This window comes from Polypterus senegalus, chromosome 8 (assembly GCF_016835505.1).
Source record: "Polypterus senegalus isolate Bchr_013 chromosome 8, ASM1683550v1, whole genome shotgun sequence".
NCBI classification, from domain to species: Eukaryota; Metazoa; Chordata; class Cladistia; order Polypteriformes; family Polypteridae; genus Polypterus; species Polypterus senegalus.
In genome coordinates this window covers 144,316,797-144,337,675 of record NC_053161.1, presented here as the reverse complement: position 1 = coordinate 144,337,675, position 20,879 = coordinate 144,316,797, and the positions used below count along the sequence as shown (strand labels likewise).

Genomic DNA, 20,879 nt, shown 5'->3' with positions numbered 1-20,879 from the left:
GACAGAACCACACCTCGTATGGTGTGCAGGAAGGCAAAGCCAAGTGGCACATTGGTCTGACGTAAAACTTTACTGACTTGGCCTTCATGGAAGAAGCCTCAGAAGGTAACCTTACCCGCAGAAAACATTTATAAAGTATGCAAAGCATCTCCTTAAGATGTGATGTGGATAGATGCAAGTTAAAAAAAAAACAAAAAACACAAACTTTAGCTATAATCACAAAGGGAAGGGAAGGAAAAAAAAGAAGCAGTACTTTCAGAAAAGTGTGAGGACACATCCCTTGAGGAGAATGTCATACAGAAAACTAAAGGCGAGAAATAGGACGGCCGTACCTCATGAAACGCAAGGTGAAGGTTTTGAAAATGGCACTCGACCCCCAGACTTCACCCTTGAAAATCTGTGGATGGATCTGAAGACGACTCACATAGCTGTCTACATAAAATACATAAATAAATAAATAAATAAATATGGTTGCAATTCTAAGGGGGCATTACTGAGCACTGACCCCCAAACATTAAATGCCACATTCTTTGTTACTTTTTTTTAGTTAAAATAAACCAACTGTAGATTAACATTTTCATTAAAAGCTAAACTCGTTTTCATTACTTTGTCAATATTGTAGCAATGTTTTTTTTTTTCAAATGTACTTTGGGCAGAGGTGTCAAAACTTGTACGCAACTGTATATACATACAAACATGTTCATATACACACACACCCACTATATACAGTATTTTATTAATATAATTATATTTCTATTGAAATTTCAACAAATACAAAAAAGGGAACACAGAAATGGCTATAAAACAAGAAACAGAAAAGAGGACATGACGTTGGCTCCAAAACATGTGGCAAATACAAAACGGAGCACTTAAGAGATCCAAAGTGGGAGTTTGAGCGTAACAAACAATATAAACTAATGAATACATTTAAAAAGAATATGAGAGGTAAAGGTAGCAGAGCTCCACAAGTCTTCAATCTTGATGTCCGCTAGACTGAGGAGGAGGGGTTGAAGGGTAGGAAATGTTGACTCTCCACAACTAAAACATTAAGACATCAAATATACCATCAAGCCCAGCGATGCCCTGAAACTCCCGGATGAGACGCAGACAGAGCGAGTACTTTTATATTTCTAAACAACTGTGCTAATCTCAAGATAGATGTTGGAAGCTCCTACCCTTAAAGTGGCAGTATGGAAGCTGGGCATTTAGCAGCACTGGATCAAGTGCACAACTTACACAACTGGGCACACACACACACACACACGGTAAACTCCCTGCGATCTTCTTGTAATGTGCAATAAGTGGAGAGCGAGAAACATTCACATAAAAAGGATTACACGAAGGGAGCAAATGCTTTTGAAAATGTTTATGTGCAAGTGTGTGTACAAAAAGATAAAAGCCAACTGTTTGATTAGACCAAAGCAAAAGGGAAATGCAAAAAAAGCTGCAAACCACTTAGCAGCATAAAGCAAAATGCCACATGGTGTTCACAGTAACTGTGTACAAATACAAGGCATGGCCATGTCTGGCCTCCAGTAACTGGCCTCCGAGAAGAATCTTCACTCTGCATGAATGAGAGCACCAGCACCTTGTCCATATCCAACCCCTTTGGGACCAAAATTCTTGGCATAGCAACCTTTGAAATTTAAATAAAAAAAAATATTAGACCAGAAGTTATTCTGAAAGTCTAAAATGATGAAAATACATGAAGTACAAAAGGTGGCTTGGTGTATGAACGCGTGAGACATTTTAGTATCTACTAGTGTTTTACCTTGAATCCCCCCCCCCTCTGGAATACCTAAAATATAATGCAACTTACTTTTACAATAGATTTCTCCATCCTTTTCTGTCTGGGTGGTAGACTCCAGGCTCTTTCCACATTTGGCACAACGGAAGCAAGTTCTGTGCCAAGGCTAAGAGAGAACATTACTTTACCTTTAGTTTACCTCCACACATTTACATTTAACACCTGTAAAACAACTCTACAATGCAATTCTAACGTTGCGCTCTCAGGTATTTTTAAATAAATAATCCAGCATGAAAGCATAAGAATGTGTCCTGCACAGCTCTGCTTTCCACTACAACTTTGTAAAATAAAACCCAGGAGTCTGCAATTGCTCATTTTTAAAATATGGTTTCCACTACAATCATAAATGGCTTTTCCAAAGCATTCTTTATGCGCAGTCCATTTATGTACTTGGTTTAATGAGTCAGCGAGGGCAAATGATTGAGGCATAAGCTGCAAAATGTCCACAAAGCTTGCATTCAAAAATAAAACCTTGATCGTGTTGTCAGGAATCTTTAACTGCTCCATTTTATCTTGAAACAGAACTAAATAAAAGGAGAGAAATTCTTATGAAAGAGAAGGTGTAAACAAAATGCAGCAAGCTAAGGGGGTTGGAGTGCTACACACCTATCACACAGTGCACCCCCCACCCTCATTACATAAAGGGGTTCACTGAAAGGAAACAGGCACTGCATAGTGGCTGGATGTGCAAGAAAGAATCTAGTGGAGTTAAAAGTAGAAGTGCATCTTAGATAGAAACCCAAAAATATGTCCTGAACTAAAAGGTCTTGAAATCGTACAATGCTACAGAGTAATGTGAAGCAGGGAACCAAAACCAGTCCAAAGTATTGTATTGCTATAAGCCAGCCAAATGAGGCCAACACATTAAATGGTTTACATTTGTTAAACTTGCATTTAGAGAGTAATCCGCAAAATCTGGAGATGTGCGCAGAAGCATCAGCCAGTGCTCACCTTGCCAGCTCCAAGTACCTTCTCAGCAGCATAAACAGAGTTCCCACATCGAGGACACTTATCTGCACCACCAAACTTCTGAGCAAACTTTGAAGTGTTTACACTGCTTGTTGGCCTCTGATCTTCCATGCTGTTAAGAAACAAGAATTTGTTTGAGATTTAGCCAAACTTCCTCTGGAACTGTATTAAAGAAAAAAAGAAAAAAAAAAAAACCTTCCAAATGGTTATATTACCAGAGTGAGACAGTAGTAGTTTAAGAACAGAAAAGTTTTATATAAAAATTAAAAAAAAAAAAAAAAAAAAAGGTACAAAAGGAGGCCTGTTTTGTCATGATGTGCATGTTGACAAATGAATAATCCTACAGCCTACCAAATGTGATAACACAATGTCATCAAGGACAACGCCTTCACATTTAATTAGCCACATGCCAATGGTACACACATCTTGTCTGAAGGGGCCCCGAGTTGCCTCGAAAGCTTGCATATTATAAATTTGTTTAGTTAGCCAATACAAGGCGTTATTTTGCTCGACTTCAATACATTCACAATGGCTAACACAGTACAACACCCTAGTACTACAAAATAAAATGTAAAGAATGCAATCATGTAACTTAACAAGGACAGAGAAAGAAATCACACTTGGCAACAAGAATGTACAAGTGTGACATTCAACAATTCCTACAGGAAGGAGTCGCAGCCAAACAATGTGGGGGTTTCAGTAATTTTAACCGATGGCATCAAAGTCCAAACCTGATATTCTTTCTGTCCTCTAAGGTCAGGCAGACAAGTTTGGTCAATGGATGACTGGAATGCTCTTAGGGTAACCTATGCAACCCTGCCCTGGACAAGTGGGTTAAGAAAAATGGATGGATGAAACACAGAATTGCATTAACATGGGACTGTTGGGCATAGGCAGTCTATTGGATCTTTGAGGTAAGCAATATTGATCTAATCCAAAGTGACATTTAGTGTTTCAGACCAAGGACAAAGGACTCTTAATAATAAAAAAAAGAAAAAAAAAAGGTGTCTGTACTTCTGTGTGTCCATCCCGTTACTACATCTGTTATATGCCATTTGGTATGGGATTCATAAAAGCAGTGCTAATGTTTGTGATGCATTTCACTTTTCCTTCCAGAAGAGGGTGTACTTTATTACAACATGCACTATAAAATATGTTCCAATAGGTAATGCACTGCAAATGTTAATGCTAAATATTTCCAAAAAACAGTAACAGCCAAAATGGACAGAAATCAGCTTATTCACCTTAAAAAGAATAGGGTGTGTGGGTCCGTATCTGTGTCTGTCCAGGTTAGGATGAGAAATCAAAAAACAAGGCAGAAATGCAGAAGGGTCAAAAAACATTGGCTTATTGATGTATTTTGTTATCCAACATTATATGGCAGCAGCATGGCAGCGACCGACTTGCACCCCTCTTGGGCCATGTGAACAAGGTTTATAGCTGCAATACTAATGACTAATAACTGTGTGGTGGGTAATAGACGAGTAGAAAGAACAGCAAATCTACACACTCAGGGAAACCAAGTGCACTGTATAGGAGGTTCATTGAGGCAAGTAGTGAAAGTAACCTTTGAAAATAAAGAAAAAAAAAAAAAACAACTTTGGGTGTACTTGTAACATGGAGCATAACAGAGTTCTCCAAGCAAAAGTAAACAAGAAACATGTCCAAAACAGATACAGGACAACCCCAACATTTAACAGAATTGCCCAAATTCACAATGTACAGGTTGCTCAACATCCCACTAAACTATAATCCAGCAGGTTCACATAAAAAATTAACTTGGTCAATCACTTCAAAGCAACGTGTCAAGTTAGTTCCAAATCTAGCAGTGAGCTGGCAATAAAAATCAGAATTTTAATATTGGACTACGTAGAGTCACAAGTGAAAATGTTGCTGTCTGTAGCAAAGTGGTAAAAATAGGCCATTTTATCCTTCTGCTTGTTTACTTGACAATATAAAATCTAACACTAAATAGAACATTCTATGGTAATGATGTTATCCCCTCAGAAGCTGATCCGAAGTCAAATGCAGGTGAAAGAACTTTGTCTTCGGTGAGCAACGTTTAGTAGGGATTAAGAGAGATTAAGCTACAAAGCCTACCAGTATTAAATGAGTCTGAACCTTTACACAGAAAGTATTGCTACAAATTAACAAAGCTTCCTGGCGAGAAGTTGTTGGCTCTGTGCTATGCATGATAGAATTATTAATTTTAAGGTGAACAGTCACTACAGTGAATATTTAACAGTCCTCCTGATGAGTTTACATATCAAACATATTGCATAATTACTACAGTGACCAAAAAGTAGGGATGAAGCCTCACTTTACTTTTCTAAACTCTTTAAAAGCAAGGCCAACACATGCGCTACAAACTTAGCCATTTAGAACAAATTCTTTGGTATTTCTCATTTAAACTTCACATTTTCAACTGCATGCCAGCATTTTTATTTGTCTAATGGTTTTCTAAAACTATTATTTATTAAACAAATCTCCAACTAGCCTGTCTTACAGGTCTGTATTACTTTGTGTCACAGTTATGTCACCAGTAAATTCTTGGAGATGCAATAACTAAAAATGTAGTTCTACATGCTTAGTTGCACACATCTTTCTACCACTCTTCTCCACATTACTGGAGTGGTACATTTGAACTACTGTACATGCAATAGGATGAATCTGTATTTTGAGATTATATGGGTATGTTTTTAAAGATCAAAGTTCCATAATTCTGAATCCGATACCACAAAGATAATATCTGCAATGTCTAATATATTCATCTATTAGCAGGCAATGCTAGCATCTTTTTGTTTCAATTGTGTTTTGTTTTTTCCCCCACTAAAATGTCACATTCTAAAAAGAACTTCAAACCAATATTGCATGTTGACTTCACATTCAACAGCACCACCAAAATCATGTGACAGGAGACTAAAACATCAATTGCTAAAAATTTCAAACCATCCTAAACGGGATCTCCAGTGTACAACATAGCTTGATCACTTTACAAATATGGGGATACTAATTACCATACAATATGGTTTCTATATATGCAATTTATAAAGAGTGTTCTTCATTCCCAATTACGAACTTACTGTTGTCCAAGTGACAGATCGGGTCCAGTTATTTATTTTGCACAAATATCCATAGTGCATACGGTTTCTCTATCTGATATTGGATTCCTGTACAGCAGACAGAAGCTGCTTGGTGCAATTGGCTATAGATTTCTCAAAATGATTATTCTGGAAACTGCTGCTGCTGTCAAAATTGTTTAAAGATCTACAACTTTTTTTTTTTTTTTTTTTTTAATAAATATGCAACCTACACATTGAAAGTACCTTGGATGAAACTCAAACTCTACATTCCTAGAGCTAAGGCAGCAGAGTCATATACTGTGCCACCATCCCAACATATTACAAAACAAATTCCATTCCTTCCTGGGACAAACAACAGTCATCACCCTAATGTAAAGCTGCAACCCATCTTTCACAGTATTCTTCCTTTTAGTATCTTTTATTTTGAACCAATTTGACTGGATTGCAAAACAAACACATAGGCATCTAGATGCTCGATAGAAGACTGAAGGTTTGTAGAAGGCATGAAGAGAGCTTGCAACACTATGCAGCATGAGGAAAGGTCTACAGCAATGCACAAGCTCACTGTACTCTCTCTACGCGATAATAAAATTGACCTTCGTATTGCTGTTCCTTTACAAAATTTCAGAGCTAACTGCCATTATGGAATACACGTAATGGTACTTATGCATTACAGTTTAGTTTCACATGACATATACATAATGGTTAAGGGAGAGAATCCTACTTGGCAAAAATCCCCAAGCAACTTCCCACAGTGCAACCGACAGCAGTAAACTTACTTAAATATGTGATGCATACAAGGTTACGTATGGAAGCCAAGTGAAGAAACTATACTGCTCAAAAGAATTAAAGGAACACTTTTTAATCAGTGTATAGCATAAAGTCAATGAAACTTATGGGATATTAATCTGGTCAGTTTAGTAGCAGAGGGGGTTGTTAATCAGTTTCAGCTGCTGTGGTGTTAATGAAATTAACAACAGATGCACTAGAGGGGCAACAATGAGATGACCCCCAAAACAGGAATGGTTTAACAGGTGGAGGCCACTGACATTTTCCCCTCCTCATCTTTTCTGACTGTTTCTTCACTAGTTTTGCATTTGGCTACAGTCAGTGTCACTACTGGTAGCATGAGGCGATACCTGGACCCTACAGAGGTTGCACAGGTAGTCCAACTTCTCCAGGATGGCACATCAACACGTGTCATTGCCAGAAGGTTTGCTGTGTCTCCCTGCACAGTCTCAAGGGCATGGAGGAGATTCTAGGAGACAAGCAGTTACTCTAGGAGAGCTGGAGAGGGCCATAGAAGGTCCATAACCCATCAGCAGGACCAGTATCTGCTCCTTTGGGCAAGGAGGAACAGGATGAGCACTGCCAGAGCCCTACAAAATGACCTCCAGCAGGCCACTGGTGTGAATGTCTCTGACCAAACAACCAGAAAGACTTCATGAGGGTGACCCAAGGGCCCCATGTCCTCTAACGGGCCCTGAGCTCACTGCCCAGCAGCATGCAGCTCGATTGGCATTCGCCATAGAATACCAGAATTGGCAGATGCACCACTGGTGCCCTGTGCTTTTACAGATGAGAGCAGGTTCACCCTGAGCACGTGACAGAAGTGAAAGGGTCTGGAGAAGCCACGGAGAACATTATGCTGCCTGTAACATCATTCAGCATGAGCAGTTTGGTGGTGGGTTAATGATTGTCTGGGGAGGCATATCCATGGAGGGTCACACAGACCGCTACAGGCTTGACAAAGGCACCTTGGCTGCCATTAGGTATCAGGATGAAATCCTTGGACCCATTGTCAGACCCTATGCTGGTACAGTGGCTCCTGGTGCACGACAATTCCTGGCCTCATGTGGTGAGAGTATGCAGGCAGTTCCTGGAGGATGAAGGAATTGATACCATTGACTGACCACCACACTTTCCTGACCTAAATCCAATGGAGCACCTCTAGGACATTATGTTTTGGTCCATCCAATGCCACCAGGTTGCACCTCAGACTGTCCAGGAGCTCAGTGATGTCCTGGTCCAGATCTGGGAGGAGATCCCCCACAACACCATCTGTCATCTCATTAAAAGCATGCACCGATGTTGTCAGGCATGTATACAAGAACACAGGGGCCATACAAAGTGCTGTGTACAATTTTGAGTTGCTGCAATTCAATTTTGGAAAAATGGACTAGCCTGCCACATCATTTTTCACTCCGATTTTTGGGGCGTCTTTGAATTCAGGGCTCTGTAGGTTGATCATTTTCATTTCCATCAAACGATGTGGCATCCTTTCGTTCCTAACACATTACCCAGTCTATATCAGTATAGATATCCTGGAGGATTTCTTTTTCCCATTGAGATCTTATGTGTTTTCAAAGTGTTCCTTTAATTTGTTTGAGCAGTTTACATTAGCACAGTAAGCTTACTTTATAACCAATTAGTTTCAAAGACCTACACCAAGCTTCATCAATTGGCGCCCTGCAGGCCAGGTTTGGTGAAAGGATTTTTCAAACACATATTTAATTTGCAACATGTCAATTCAGAGCAGCATAAGCACTTATGCATCCAATTCACACCAACTCCATTCTGTTTTCAATCCTGCTGGAAGGAATAAACTCTGAGACAATCTTTGGAGGTACATTTATTATTGTCAACTGGAACATTTTTCTGCATTCCAAGTCCTTCCTGTTTTACAAAGTAATTTCAGCTTCAAATCACAACAGATATGGATATTTCATGCATTTTGCAGTACCATTTATAAATGCTGTAGTGATTGTGATTTGTGAAGAATTACAAGGATGGACATCTGTACAGGGAGTAAGGATCCATCAGTGCTAGTCTGGCACAAAAGGAGTTTCAGTGAACAGTGAGGTAGGATGAAATGGAAAAGAATGACGACAAGACAGCGAGAAGCACTCATTCATGCAAGGAGGTTTCAGTACTTCTACTGTGGGCATTAGGAGATGTCTGATAGAATAAATCCAGGTGCCTGTTAGAAAGGACTATTAGTTTTTTTTTTTGTTTTTTTAAGGGCATATAGGACTGCTTGTTTCTGTGCATCAATTCTTCACCACACTTCCATATACATTCAATTCCTTTGTTTTTTATTTTTTTATATATCTTTATCCCTGAATCGTTAAACATATATTTCCAAAGAACTAAACACTTTCAATGCATGCATTTACTCCTCCCTAGCACCTTATACTGTACATACAGTGCCACCTCTGTTGTAATTTTATGAAAAACAAATCTGATTTGTCACATGTACATCTAGGTATTACCCTTCCTGGCTATGGTGAGGCAAGCAATTCCACCTCGGGATGAGAAGGGGCACTGATGCGAATGGTATTGCCTCTTTCTCCAGCAGCATTGGAGGGCCACTGAAGGAAGATGCGCAACTATGCTCTGCATATCTGAGAACACTCCATCTCCTCTGGCGTTGACACTACCAAAACCTGGCCAGCAGGGAGCCAGATGTCAGAACTTGACCTAAGACAGACGACAGTTTCGCAATCCCAAGCCGAAGTAGAAACACTGCTAACCAGAGCAGATTCAGTTTTGCCGGTGTGTGACTGTACTTCAGTTAAGATTAAGGACCTGGCTGGCACCCCAACGTCTGTTAAGATTAGTAACTCAGCTGGCACCCCACCTTTTACCCTGCCTATGATAGTTTCTTACCAGCCATGTAACAGATTCCAATTTAACAACTGTAAACAATCTTCCTTTATACCCCGATTAAGTTTTTTTAGGTGGCATGCAAAATGCAGAGGGATATAAATTTTCCAGAGGTAGCTTATTATAATGGTTGGATTTCTGTTGTGCGATTCTCTTACACATCATATCTATAAAATTTTAACTGCATAGAATGCATTTCTGAAAGAATGCACTGTAGCTTTGCATGGATAGAAAACTGAGAAACCACCCAGCAGCTGATCCCAAGTCAAGTACAGGTCATTGCACTTTTGTGAGAAATATTTGGTCATGATTAAGACAGTTTAAGCCATACCAGTTTTAAACTAGTTTGAGGATTTCACAGGAAACATTGCTAATGACGAAGAAAGCTATCTAGCAAGCAGCGGTTAAAATAAATGGCTCTCTGCTGTGCATTTTAGAATTGAGCTGAACAGTTTCTAGAATGAATATTTACTGATGAGTGCTTTTCTGACCCAATCACTGACAGTTATAATTTATGCAGTTTTATGTACAAAGACTAGGAATGAAAATCCACTGAGCCTCAATCTTCTAATCAGTCTTCAAAATCAAGGTCAAGATAGGCATGGGAGATACTGTCGTCATTCTGACTTATAAAACTATTTCTGAATTAAAGAATAATTATGCATTGGATAAAAAAATAAAAAATATGGCTGAAGATGTAAGAGGAAACAAGGTCAAGAAGAGAGTTAGGTGGATGTGCAGTTTCATTGAAATATAAAAGCTGATGCAGAAATGAAGATAGTGTGATGTGGCTGTCTGGACAGGTGAAAGGAGACACAGTGCATCACTGAATGAAAGTGGCCTGTGAGGATGCCAGCAGAGACCAGAAGATAATGTGGGAGTGGTAGAAAAATAGCAAGACAAAAAGGCTCTCACCCTAAGCACTACGAAGGTTGTAGAAAGCAAGAGGGAGAAGGTTTAGCCATATGTGCTGTTGCCTAGTAGTTTTGCAGTCCTCAGTCTGTTGTAGAAACAGAGAAGTGATCCCATAATGTGTGCTTTACTTTCACAAAGAAAAAAACTGGTCTAAAGCACTGAAGATGACAATAAATTCTGGTTCTCGGATGTGCTTGCTGAAAGCTTTTGTGGGGAATGCGGACACAATTATTCATTTAGGAATTTGCACACATTTACAAAGAATAAACTAGATACTTACTCCTGAGGCTTGATGCCAAGCCTCTCTCCCCGGTCCATGTTGAGGGTACCTGCTCCTTGTCCATAGCCATAACCCTTGGGTCCATATTTCTTGCCATAACAAGATTTACAGTAGATCTCCTCATTGTGTATGGCAATAGTTGTGCTATCAAGGCCCTTCCTGCACACCACTGTTATATATAAAAAAAAAAAAAATGTATAATGCTTATTATATGATCATGGTTTGCAATAAATCCAGTTTATTTGGATGAATCTCTCAAAAGAAACAACCTGCCTGTTAATATCTATCAACAGACTTAACTAGACTGGAAGTGCTCAATTTAAATCCCACTGGGCCTTACTGTAAAAGCCTCTTTCACCACTTTTTCTTCCTAGGTTGTAATATTTTGTCTGGCAATAGCCGATACCCTCGTTATCAACCCACTAGTGTGGGTTTTTAGTGCAGTTTTTAAATTCTTTCTGCCAGTGCAACTTTCTCCTGCCAATTGGCCTTATACAGAACCACAGCCATCTGGGCTTCCAGAACCCAGGCTATCCTTTGCTGTCTACTGTGTCTTGCCTTTCTGACAATTTCTTGTAGCAGTGGCCTCTTTGTTGCTAGAGGGTGCACCCTTATTACTGTGTTTGTTAACTAATTCCTGTATCTGCCCTTGGTACAACAGGAAAAAAATGGTCCATAAGAACCGACTTGCCTCAAACATATACAATAAATGATTGTCTGTGAGGTTATAAAACATCCACAAAATAAAATGCCATGATTACCATGCCCAACGGATTACTAGCCTCTTAAGTCACAGCTTGGTTACTACAAGGCAAGACACTCATGACTTAGTTTTCAACTTTTGATTTATCCTCTTGATTTGGACAAAGGCTTCCTGGGAAACTTGAGAGGAGCATCAATGTTCTTAGTGAGCACGGTTTCAGTCTCACTCCTCTTCCATGAAACCCTTTTTTACATCGGGCGAGGCAATAGAGGCCCACAGATTTATGAATGCTGTCCTGAGATTGCATGTGGCTTAGCAAATTATTTTGCTCTTGCAAGATTTTGGCATTCTGCCCACTTTGAAGATGCACAATTTTCATAATTTCCACTTAAGGATTAGATTTCTATCGGAGCTTTGTAACCAATTCCAGGCTGTGGTGAGAATTTAATTGAAATGAGCCTAATATTGTAAAATGTATTATAAGCCCAAAAACGTACTCTAACATCTGGCCTTAGACCTTCTACTAAATGACTGATTGAATCGTCTAGAAGAACGTTAACTTCTACTACACTGGCAATTTAACAAATATAAATTAGTGAAAATAGAAAACTCACCCCAGAGCATCGCTTACATTCCAGTAGGAAATTTTATATGCAGAGGGCATTTATTGTGACAACTGGTTCACACACTCACACCCCAAACATGTGCAATAAAACAAGTATAACCACAAAGTTAGACAGATGCAATCTGAGCTTGATTTTTAACCCTCCAACCAATAATCAGAACTGTAGCAGGCAGGCATACTGCCAGAAGGCATCTGAAATGTGCTGTTTGGAGCATGAAAAATGTAACACAGTGTAATTCTACAAACAGTCGTTTTCTACTGTCTTTTGTTTGTATATTTGTAAAGGAAATGTACAATGTTAAGCATGATGGCAAATCAGAAAGACCACAAACCGAGTTTTAGTAGGCACATTTGTAACCTGGCAGAGCACAAAATGGGGACAATGCCAATGAAATCAATTTTTGAACTGTGGCTGAAGTGTCATTGTTCATAGATCTTAAATGAAAAGTGTCACAAGGTGGCAAAAACTTTGCACACTGGATGAAGAGTTGGACAGTTTAAACTTTGTTACTGTATGTGTGCACATACAATTCATAAACAGCTGTTCTTCAACAAATCCCCCTAGTTTGATTCTATCCAAAAAAGCATTTCAGTGTAGTAAACAAGCATTCCCTATAATAGATAAGGTGCTGCCTTAAAAATATATACTAAAACATTATGCATCTATTACTTTTTGCCATTGCTTACGTGCATAATGTACAAAACCACATTAAAGGCTGTGTAATGATGCATGATATTTCAAACTAAAGCACAGAATTCTATATTAGGTACAATTTTTTACTATCTGCAGACTCATCTTACTGCGACAGCATAGCTTTAATAAAAACAAAAACTGATCCTTATCAGAGTATATTAGTGTAGCAAACACATATCACCACATATTAAAAATGGGTATGAAGAAATGATCCATAACAGATGTCAAATGTTTTAGAAAAGGATAATGTGAATGGGGCCTAAAGCACTTTGGAGAAGGAAGAGTGGACAACGATGGTGCTCATTATACCTTTACCAGTTATTGGCGCAAAAACGAAACATCTCCTCAATAAATAACATTTACTCATGCTTCAAAGACATACTGGGCCATTTTTAAGATCCAGATAATCCAACATACAAGTAAGTGTGTGTCACATAGGAAGATATTTAAAGAAAGCCCAAAAACAAAATGTGTGGGGAAAATGGGTAAACTCCAGATAGTCCAAGCACTGCATTGCCCAATTTCAGCAAAAATATAACCAGTGGCTGGGCTGAGGGGTTAAGTGTAGAGAAATCCTCCAGGACTTCAACTACAAAGTTAATGCTATCAACAGTATCGGCTTTTGCAAAACAGTACTTCTAACCTTTCTACTAGAATATGGTAAGAGGCAAGGGCACAGATGTCAAGAAGAGCTTTCAGTCCAAGGCCATGTTCTTAATCAAAATGCACATAACCTATTGTACATTTACATATTCCATGAATATCCAACACCACTAACAATGGACTGCATTGCACTGAACAAAAACAAAGCCACTGTACAATGGTCTCTGAAAATCAAGGGTGTCCGCCAATGTTTTCTGAGCTCTCTAAATGGACCAGAAGGAGTTCTAAAGGTTGATGTTTAAAAGTCATAAAGCAAACAATAGAATCTAATTTAAGAGTAGATAACTGGTACTAAGAGACAACTGGCCATTGAGAAACCTCATGTGATCCAAACCTAAGGCACAAATGATTTCTATTAACACAGGACATATGGTCCGCAATGACTCATTGATTTTTGCTGAATAACCCAAGCAGCCACTTTAAAAGCAGCAAATGCCTTCCCTGGAAACTCACAAATTAAACACTTGATATACCAGATTAGTTATTTAATGCACTGCAGAACATAAAATCCTGGGGGAAGTTGAGAAAGGGAACTGAAAGCCACAGGTCTCATTTTGTAAGCACAATGGAATCCTGTCATAATGTGTGTGAAGAAAATCGCATTTAGGAAAAAAATGCCTCACGACCACAATGTCTACACATCTTCCAAATATACATTAAAAGTGCCTGAATACAAGTACTTTTGAAAAGAAATTGTCTATCATAAGATCTTATGACAAAGACAATAATTGAAAGGAACACCAGCAACAATTTGATAATGGAGAAAAAACATGCAGACTTGTAGTTTATAGTGCACAAATCCTTAGCCACTTGCAAAATGCAAAACAAAAAGTAGCAGTTTCTTACAGATTAATATTGAAAGGATCAACAGGAATGAACATCAAATGGTCAACAGTTAAAAGACCAAAATCAAGTCCTACTTATTAAAGAAATAATTTCTGTAAAAGACAACTAAGAATGGGGGTTAAGTATCCGTTTCAATATTACCGGAGAAGCACCTTGTATCTCAGAGAGGCAGCAGCACTGCGACACCATGCCACCCAATTTATATACCAGTAAATTACATTTAATTACCACTCCCATTAGCCCTATTAAACTGGACAAAATTTTAAATACCAGATGACCTGTGAGTGTGAAGCACATACGGTATGCACCCTCAAACGGCTTCTCTTCAAAATAAATAAAAACAGTACTCTAACAGAACAATTTGCAGATTTTGATATGAAAGTTTATGGTTAAAATACATACTGTACAATAAGGTGCTCAGTTTCCATTATCCATCATTGTTCATTTAACATTTACAGTTTACTATCAGCCAAAATTACTTCTATGGCCACAGGAGCTAATCCAGTTTCTTTCAAGGTCTTATAGGTGTTTGTATATGCAAGCAGTTGTAACGAAAATGAAATACAACTGTGCATTTTAATATTGTACCAGTGATACAAAAGAGAATTAGAAAATTGAAAACATTTTGGCATCTACTCCTGTATGCTTTCAGGTATCAATTTTTATATGGTCACAAATGCACTACAAGGTATATAAGCATGTTTATCATATTTAGTGAGGAAATGGATGAGAACTCTCATTGCATTCATGCATTTAGGGAAACAGTTGTTCACGCATTGTTAGGGAAATGAAAGAAAGAAAAAAATCTTGCTACAGATTTTATAAGCAGCTGTATACTCAACACACTTCCTAAACTGAAACACAGACAACCCAAAGACTCATGATGAGAACTCTGGCATCAGCTAAATGTCCTGGGAATGGACTCATCTTAAAGAGCTGATGGGCATACTGTATTACAGATGTTATTTTACACTGTTGCAAAAATATAGGGCTTGGATTTTTAAATGCGTGATGGGCATGGCAATTCCCCATGCAAGAACAAATGGAGTACATTTTATAATCTTGAGGGGATTTTAGAATAGTTTTTAAAGGGCAATAAGGAATACTCTATTTTACCTTGTGCACATTCCAAACTTATTCTGATATTCTCTCCAGCAACTGAAAAATACTGCTTAAACAAAGATAAAAATGTTTTATACTGCTGAATTTGTGCATTATAAGATAATTCAGAATAATATAAACTCTTTAATCCGTTTCTGTAGCATGCCTTTAACATCTGGTTTGTCAGAAAATCAGTTAGGTTTATAACATTTTCTATTGTACGATTTATTATTTGCATCATTAACTGGGTAAATACATACTAAATTCAAATTGAGTTAGTGTCTCCTCTTGAGATTTGTCCAAACTTTAAACTTCCTGTGTGAAATTAAGCTTGTCTGCTTTGCATTAATCCATTACAGTAGTTCAGGACTGAAATGAAGCAGCTCATTTCATCCCCAGTGCAGGTAATCCATATGGACACTTCTTTTGGAACTTGTGACATGTTAGTACTACCCGTGTACACAGTGCTACTGTAAATGCATTGCAGTGTTTGCCATTTACCCTGCAACTGTGAACTGCATAAACCAGTTAGAAAAAGATAATCAATTGATGCTTCAAAACGCATATCTGTGGACGTGCTCGACGCAAACCGTGAAAGAATGCAAAGCCTCTTTTCCTTTCTAGTGTCTGTATAGGAGACAATATTAAAAACAAATTCATCACCACACCATCATTGTGTACTTTTACAATTTTATAACACTGAGTCAAACAATTAGATTTCACATCTGATCAGTCACATCATTGAGCTCACAAAGCATGTATGAAGGCATTTATGAACTAACTCCATAATGGGATAAAAGTGGTAATAAAAGCCTCACTTTCCATTAGTGGTTTGACTGCGGTGATAGACTTCCACCAAATAAACTAAACTGTAATGAAAGAATTTTTTCATAATAGAAGAGAAATGCATGACTGCACACAAATATAAAAACTATAAAAGGAGCATCCTTAATTCGGGTTTATAGAACAGACAAGAACATTTAGGACTTACTTTGAAATCCTTTCATAACATTTGTAGTCTTTTAGTTGGCTGAACAGATAAACCCCTCTAGCTCCTGAAAGCTTGCATGCTTTGCTACAGTTGTTCAGATTTTGTCTTACGGACCATCCCTCCATCAGGGTGAGGGTGTATGTGCAACATACCGTTTGAAGCTACAGTGTGCCATTGCCTGCTGTAAACTAATGAAACATGCTCCTTCCTGCATATTTAGTTTTCTTATTAAATTGATGGTGATTTTTTTGTTTTTTTTCCCCAAGATTCATAACAATAGTTGTAACTTTCAAAACAAAAACCACCAGAAACACAAATGCTATTATGTTCACCAACGTGACCCTATCTACAAGGTAACACTCAGTTTTGGATCCAAAGGCATAAAGCACTAATACTTTTGTTTCCAAGGATGAAACCAAAAATTTGTTTTAAAGTCTTCTCTCTTGTGTGCTAGTGAATTGCTCTGTGGGCCCTGAAGAGTGAAGGATAAGTGTGCTTTATGTATTTTTTTAGATGTTTCTCTTCTCACATTTTGCATCTTCCTATGGTCTGTTGTACTGTATACTTCATTTACAACATTTGAGGTTTCACACAGTGGTTCTTCTTTGTTAGCATAAACTGACTGCTGAAAGATGGTGATCAGTTAACTCGACTTCCTGGAGACTGACGCAATCCATTTACACTCAGCCTCTGCTTGTGCTACTTTTAGTTATTTAGTGAGGCTGGACTCAATATGGAACCAAAGTCCAACTCCAGCACGGGCGCTCTTCAGTTATGGATCTCACCATGGGCAACAGGGTTCCTGCTTTGGAATTAAAAAGTTAAACCCAAGGCTTTGTTGTTGTAGACAACACAAGGATCGAATGTCAATACTAGGTTATAAAAGAATAAATCTGCACCACTTATTCACCTTATCAATGCACAAAAACTAATGGCAAAATTTGACTCATGGTAATTTTTTTAAAAGTCCAAAATAAGAAACATTACAAAAAGACTGAAATATCTCAGAGAATAGACATACCAACACAAGTGATAGCACCTGATCAGGTGGAAATCCAGATGCTGCATACCTGAGTGAGCTAACTGGTAGCAGCTTTATAGAAAACGCTCTTTGGCATGGAACATTAAGTGTTAATAAATAGTCATGGAGATACAACCTCTACAGCAAACACCCTTTTTAGCTAACTGGTGGTCCTAGGTTTTAACTATTTGCCTTAGGAGATTCATAGCCCTGGAAGACTTGTGCACATGGGACTTTTGCTCTTGGATTTTACTGATGTATACTAATAAGAAATTGATCACTATAATTCTAACATTTGCAAAAATTGTATTAAAATATTTTAAGATGAAAACACACTTCAATACTACATTGCATTGAGATACAAAGAGTTTAGACTGCAAATATGTATGCTTTGCACAAGACTAGTTTGGAATAGTGAGTTTCCGGATGTGACTGTATGCAAGAATGGCTAGAACTGGATTTTATCATCACTGATAATACAAGGTTAAACTGCATAAACACTGTCTAGCTCTGTTAGCTCCATAGCCTTCTTTATTCACTTTAAAACACTGCCATTTACATCACTATGGAAAGGGAAATCTATTTAGGAGTCCACTCTTCAACAGAAGAATGACCAAAAGCTTTCATGTTACTACAAATAACCTGTTAAAGTAATCCTAGTGTGGAAAGTTATTTTATTGAATTAAACAACGGCATGTGATGTTTGCTCAATACAATGGGGCCCATTTTCAGATTTTCTTCCAAGAACAACAGATCAACTCTGCTATCCAAGTGACAAATCTTCACAGGTTTGTTATACAAAGGATGGGTTTCTGTTTTAATAATTAAAGTGAGACAAACCAAGTTAAAAAGGATTACAAATTCCTGCTATAAAAATGTGGCAAAAAGTCAGAGCAGGATACTATCTAATATTTCAAGCACACACTGACTCAACTCTCCTTCCTAACAGCTTTTGGTTTTAGACTATAGTGCAGGACACCAGCCTCATGGAAATGCTATTAAGTTTCAACAAAGACAGTACTGTGAATTTTTTTTTTTTTTTTAAAAAAGCAGCTCTAAAAATTTCAAACAATACTTTAGTGTCTTTTCCTGTGACAGTCTGTAACACTTTTCCATAAAGATGCATTGTGTAGGCTTTCTTGATCATTTTTTTAAAGTTAATGCTCTTCTATTTTTGTCTTAAAATAAGTGATCTGTAAATCTCCTAACTATGCAGTTAACAAAAGTGATCAGGAAATCATACGTAAGTGGGATTTCAAAATTTCTCTCAACTCTGAAAATGACTACCTAACAATCCACCAAGTACACCAAGGGAAAAAAAACACAAAAAAAAAGCACAAATTATGCAATTTATGGTCAAAGTTTTTAAAGTAAACAAATTAAAGTCATTTTAAACCCACCCTACAGCACAATGATCAGAAATGGATCCAAAAACATCTGGATACAATTGAAAACCAGAATGAGATAATGGACGTGCTCATCCATCACCAGTAGCTGCCAGAGAAGCTTACAAAGCCTTGCGTGAAGAGGCATCAATGTGTGACTGATTGTTACGGGGATGACTACACTAATGTGAATCAGGTTCCCAACACTATGAATTGAAATGACAGAAGCTTAGTGGAATTTTTTTTTTTTTTTAATAAAAAGGAAAAAAAAGCACAATTTAGATCATGCTGGCAGCCTTGACACACAAAACAAAAACAAACAGAGGCAAATAAAGCATATAAACTCTTGTTTTAAAAAGGCCAATTAGAAGCAATGGTGCATTCCTACTTTGGACCACTGCCATCTACATAGAAGGGTACATAAACCATGCCTATGTGAAGTAATGCTTGAGAAAAATCAACAATGTGAAATAAATTAAAGTTGACACCTGCACCTGCATACCCAGATAAAAGCACATCATACTTTCACATAGATAATATTAATCAAATGAAAAGCTATGAATTTGGCCTTGATATTACACAAATTGGGGAAAAAAGGAATAGCTACCAAATAAAGGCCCAATAAAAAGAAAATGATATGACAATAGCCAAACGGCTACTGTAGTTATTTAGAAAAATACTTGTACAAAACACTGCTAATATCAGTCTGTAACTGCAGAACATTGAAGAATGCAGAACTAGTACTTACTACAAAGAAAGCAACTCTTGTGGAAGCTCTTTCCATCACAGCATACCTCTTCCGCATGGTACACGGTTCTCTGGCAAGCACTGCATTTGTTTCCTCCACCCCAGTTAGGCATTGTAATGCTAGACATAAGGGATAAAATGAAACTGTTAGTGTAAATACACACGGTGTTACTTGCTTTATCATACTGCCGTAACACTGAGCTTCAGACACTCCATTTTTCCCTTGTGTTACAGTGACAACATGCCAAGTCGGGCTGACCAGGTCACCTCAGCTTTAGCAAATTTTTCTAAGCTACAAACAAAAATACATGCAAAAATGTAGTAAACAAGGAACACTTCTACACCCTACTTATCTTTGCAATCATCTGATGCACATCAGAGCATTCAGTTCATGTTCATATCAAACACCAGAATTTGGGGGGAATCTCCAATTTCAACTATGGCATGTTTGAATATTTCTGTAACTGCAGATCACCTGGGACTGTTCTCGATCACACACACCTGTTTTACACAGAATGGTGCAAAAAAAAAAAAAGCTATAGTAACTCAAGATAACCAATGTGTACAACTGTGGCGAGTATAATAGCATCTTGGAATGTACAATACATCAAACGTGAGGCAGAAAGGCTGCAGCAACAGCAAGAGATTACGTCAGGTTTCACTCCTATCATTCAGAAATAAGATTACAGAACACAAAACTCACCAAAACTGGACAGCTAAAGACAAACTTTGGGCTGGTTTGAGGAATTTCGATTTCTGTGGAGGCACAGAAATGGTATGGTCAGAATTTGGCACCAATAGCATTATTTCATGCATCCAACCTCCCTTGTGTCAACAGTCCAGGCTGGTGGTGTATGGATGTGGGAATTTTTTTTCTTGGCAAATATGGGCCCATTAAAAACAATCACATGAATGTCATGTCCTATTTAAGCATTATTGCTGACCATGTTTACCCTTTCTAATGGCTATTTCCAGCATGATAATGCCCCAATGTCACAAAGTAAAAGTTGTCTTAAACTATTTTCATAAAAAAGACAGTTTTCAGTCGTCTTCAGTATCCATCAATAGAAGACTTTTGGGATGTAGTAGAACAGAAGATTGTGTTCCTTAAAATTTCTCAGCACAGTCAAACTGACAGCTGTTGGTTTGTCAAATTAACAAAACACCTGCTTACAAATTCAATAAACAATCCAATTCAGTGTCCTGAATTTCTGCATTACTGGGGCTAACTAAAATGATATATTATATCTCCATCTCTCGCTATATCCACTTTCGTGGCTTCACTCCATCGCGGATTTTAAATGTAAGCATATTTATGGTACATGCTTCCTCAGTTTGTTTGCCCAGTTGATTTCATACAAGGGACGCTATTGGCGGACGGCT

General features: G+C 37.9%; 1 protein-coding gene across 1 annotated transcript in view; it reads right to left on the bottom strand.

Annotated features, from left to right (window-relative positions):
- Positions 1-717: 717 nt before the first annotated feature.
- Positions 718-20,879, bottom strand: part of csrp2 (cysteine and glycine-rich protein 2) — a 50,343-nt gene continuing 30,181 nt past the window's right edge. The window contains exons 2-6 of the mRNA XM_039761885.1: positions 19,498-19,616; positions 10,721-10,889; positions 2,759-2,888; positions 1,820-1,913; positions 718-1,636 (exon numbers count right to left, since the gene is read on the bottom strand). Of these exons, the coding sequence (XP_039617819.1) occupies positions 1,560-1,636; positions 1,820-1,913; positions 2,759-2,888; positions 10,721-10,889; positions 19,498-19,609 (582 nt within the window). The 5' untranslated portion in view covers positions 19,610-19,616 and the 3' untranslated portion in view covers positions 718-1,559. The remainder of the gene's footprint in view (positions 1,637-1,819; positions 1,914-2,758; positions 2,889-10,720; positions 10,890-19,497; positions 19,617-20,879) is intronic.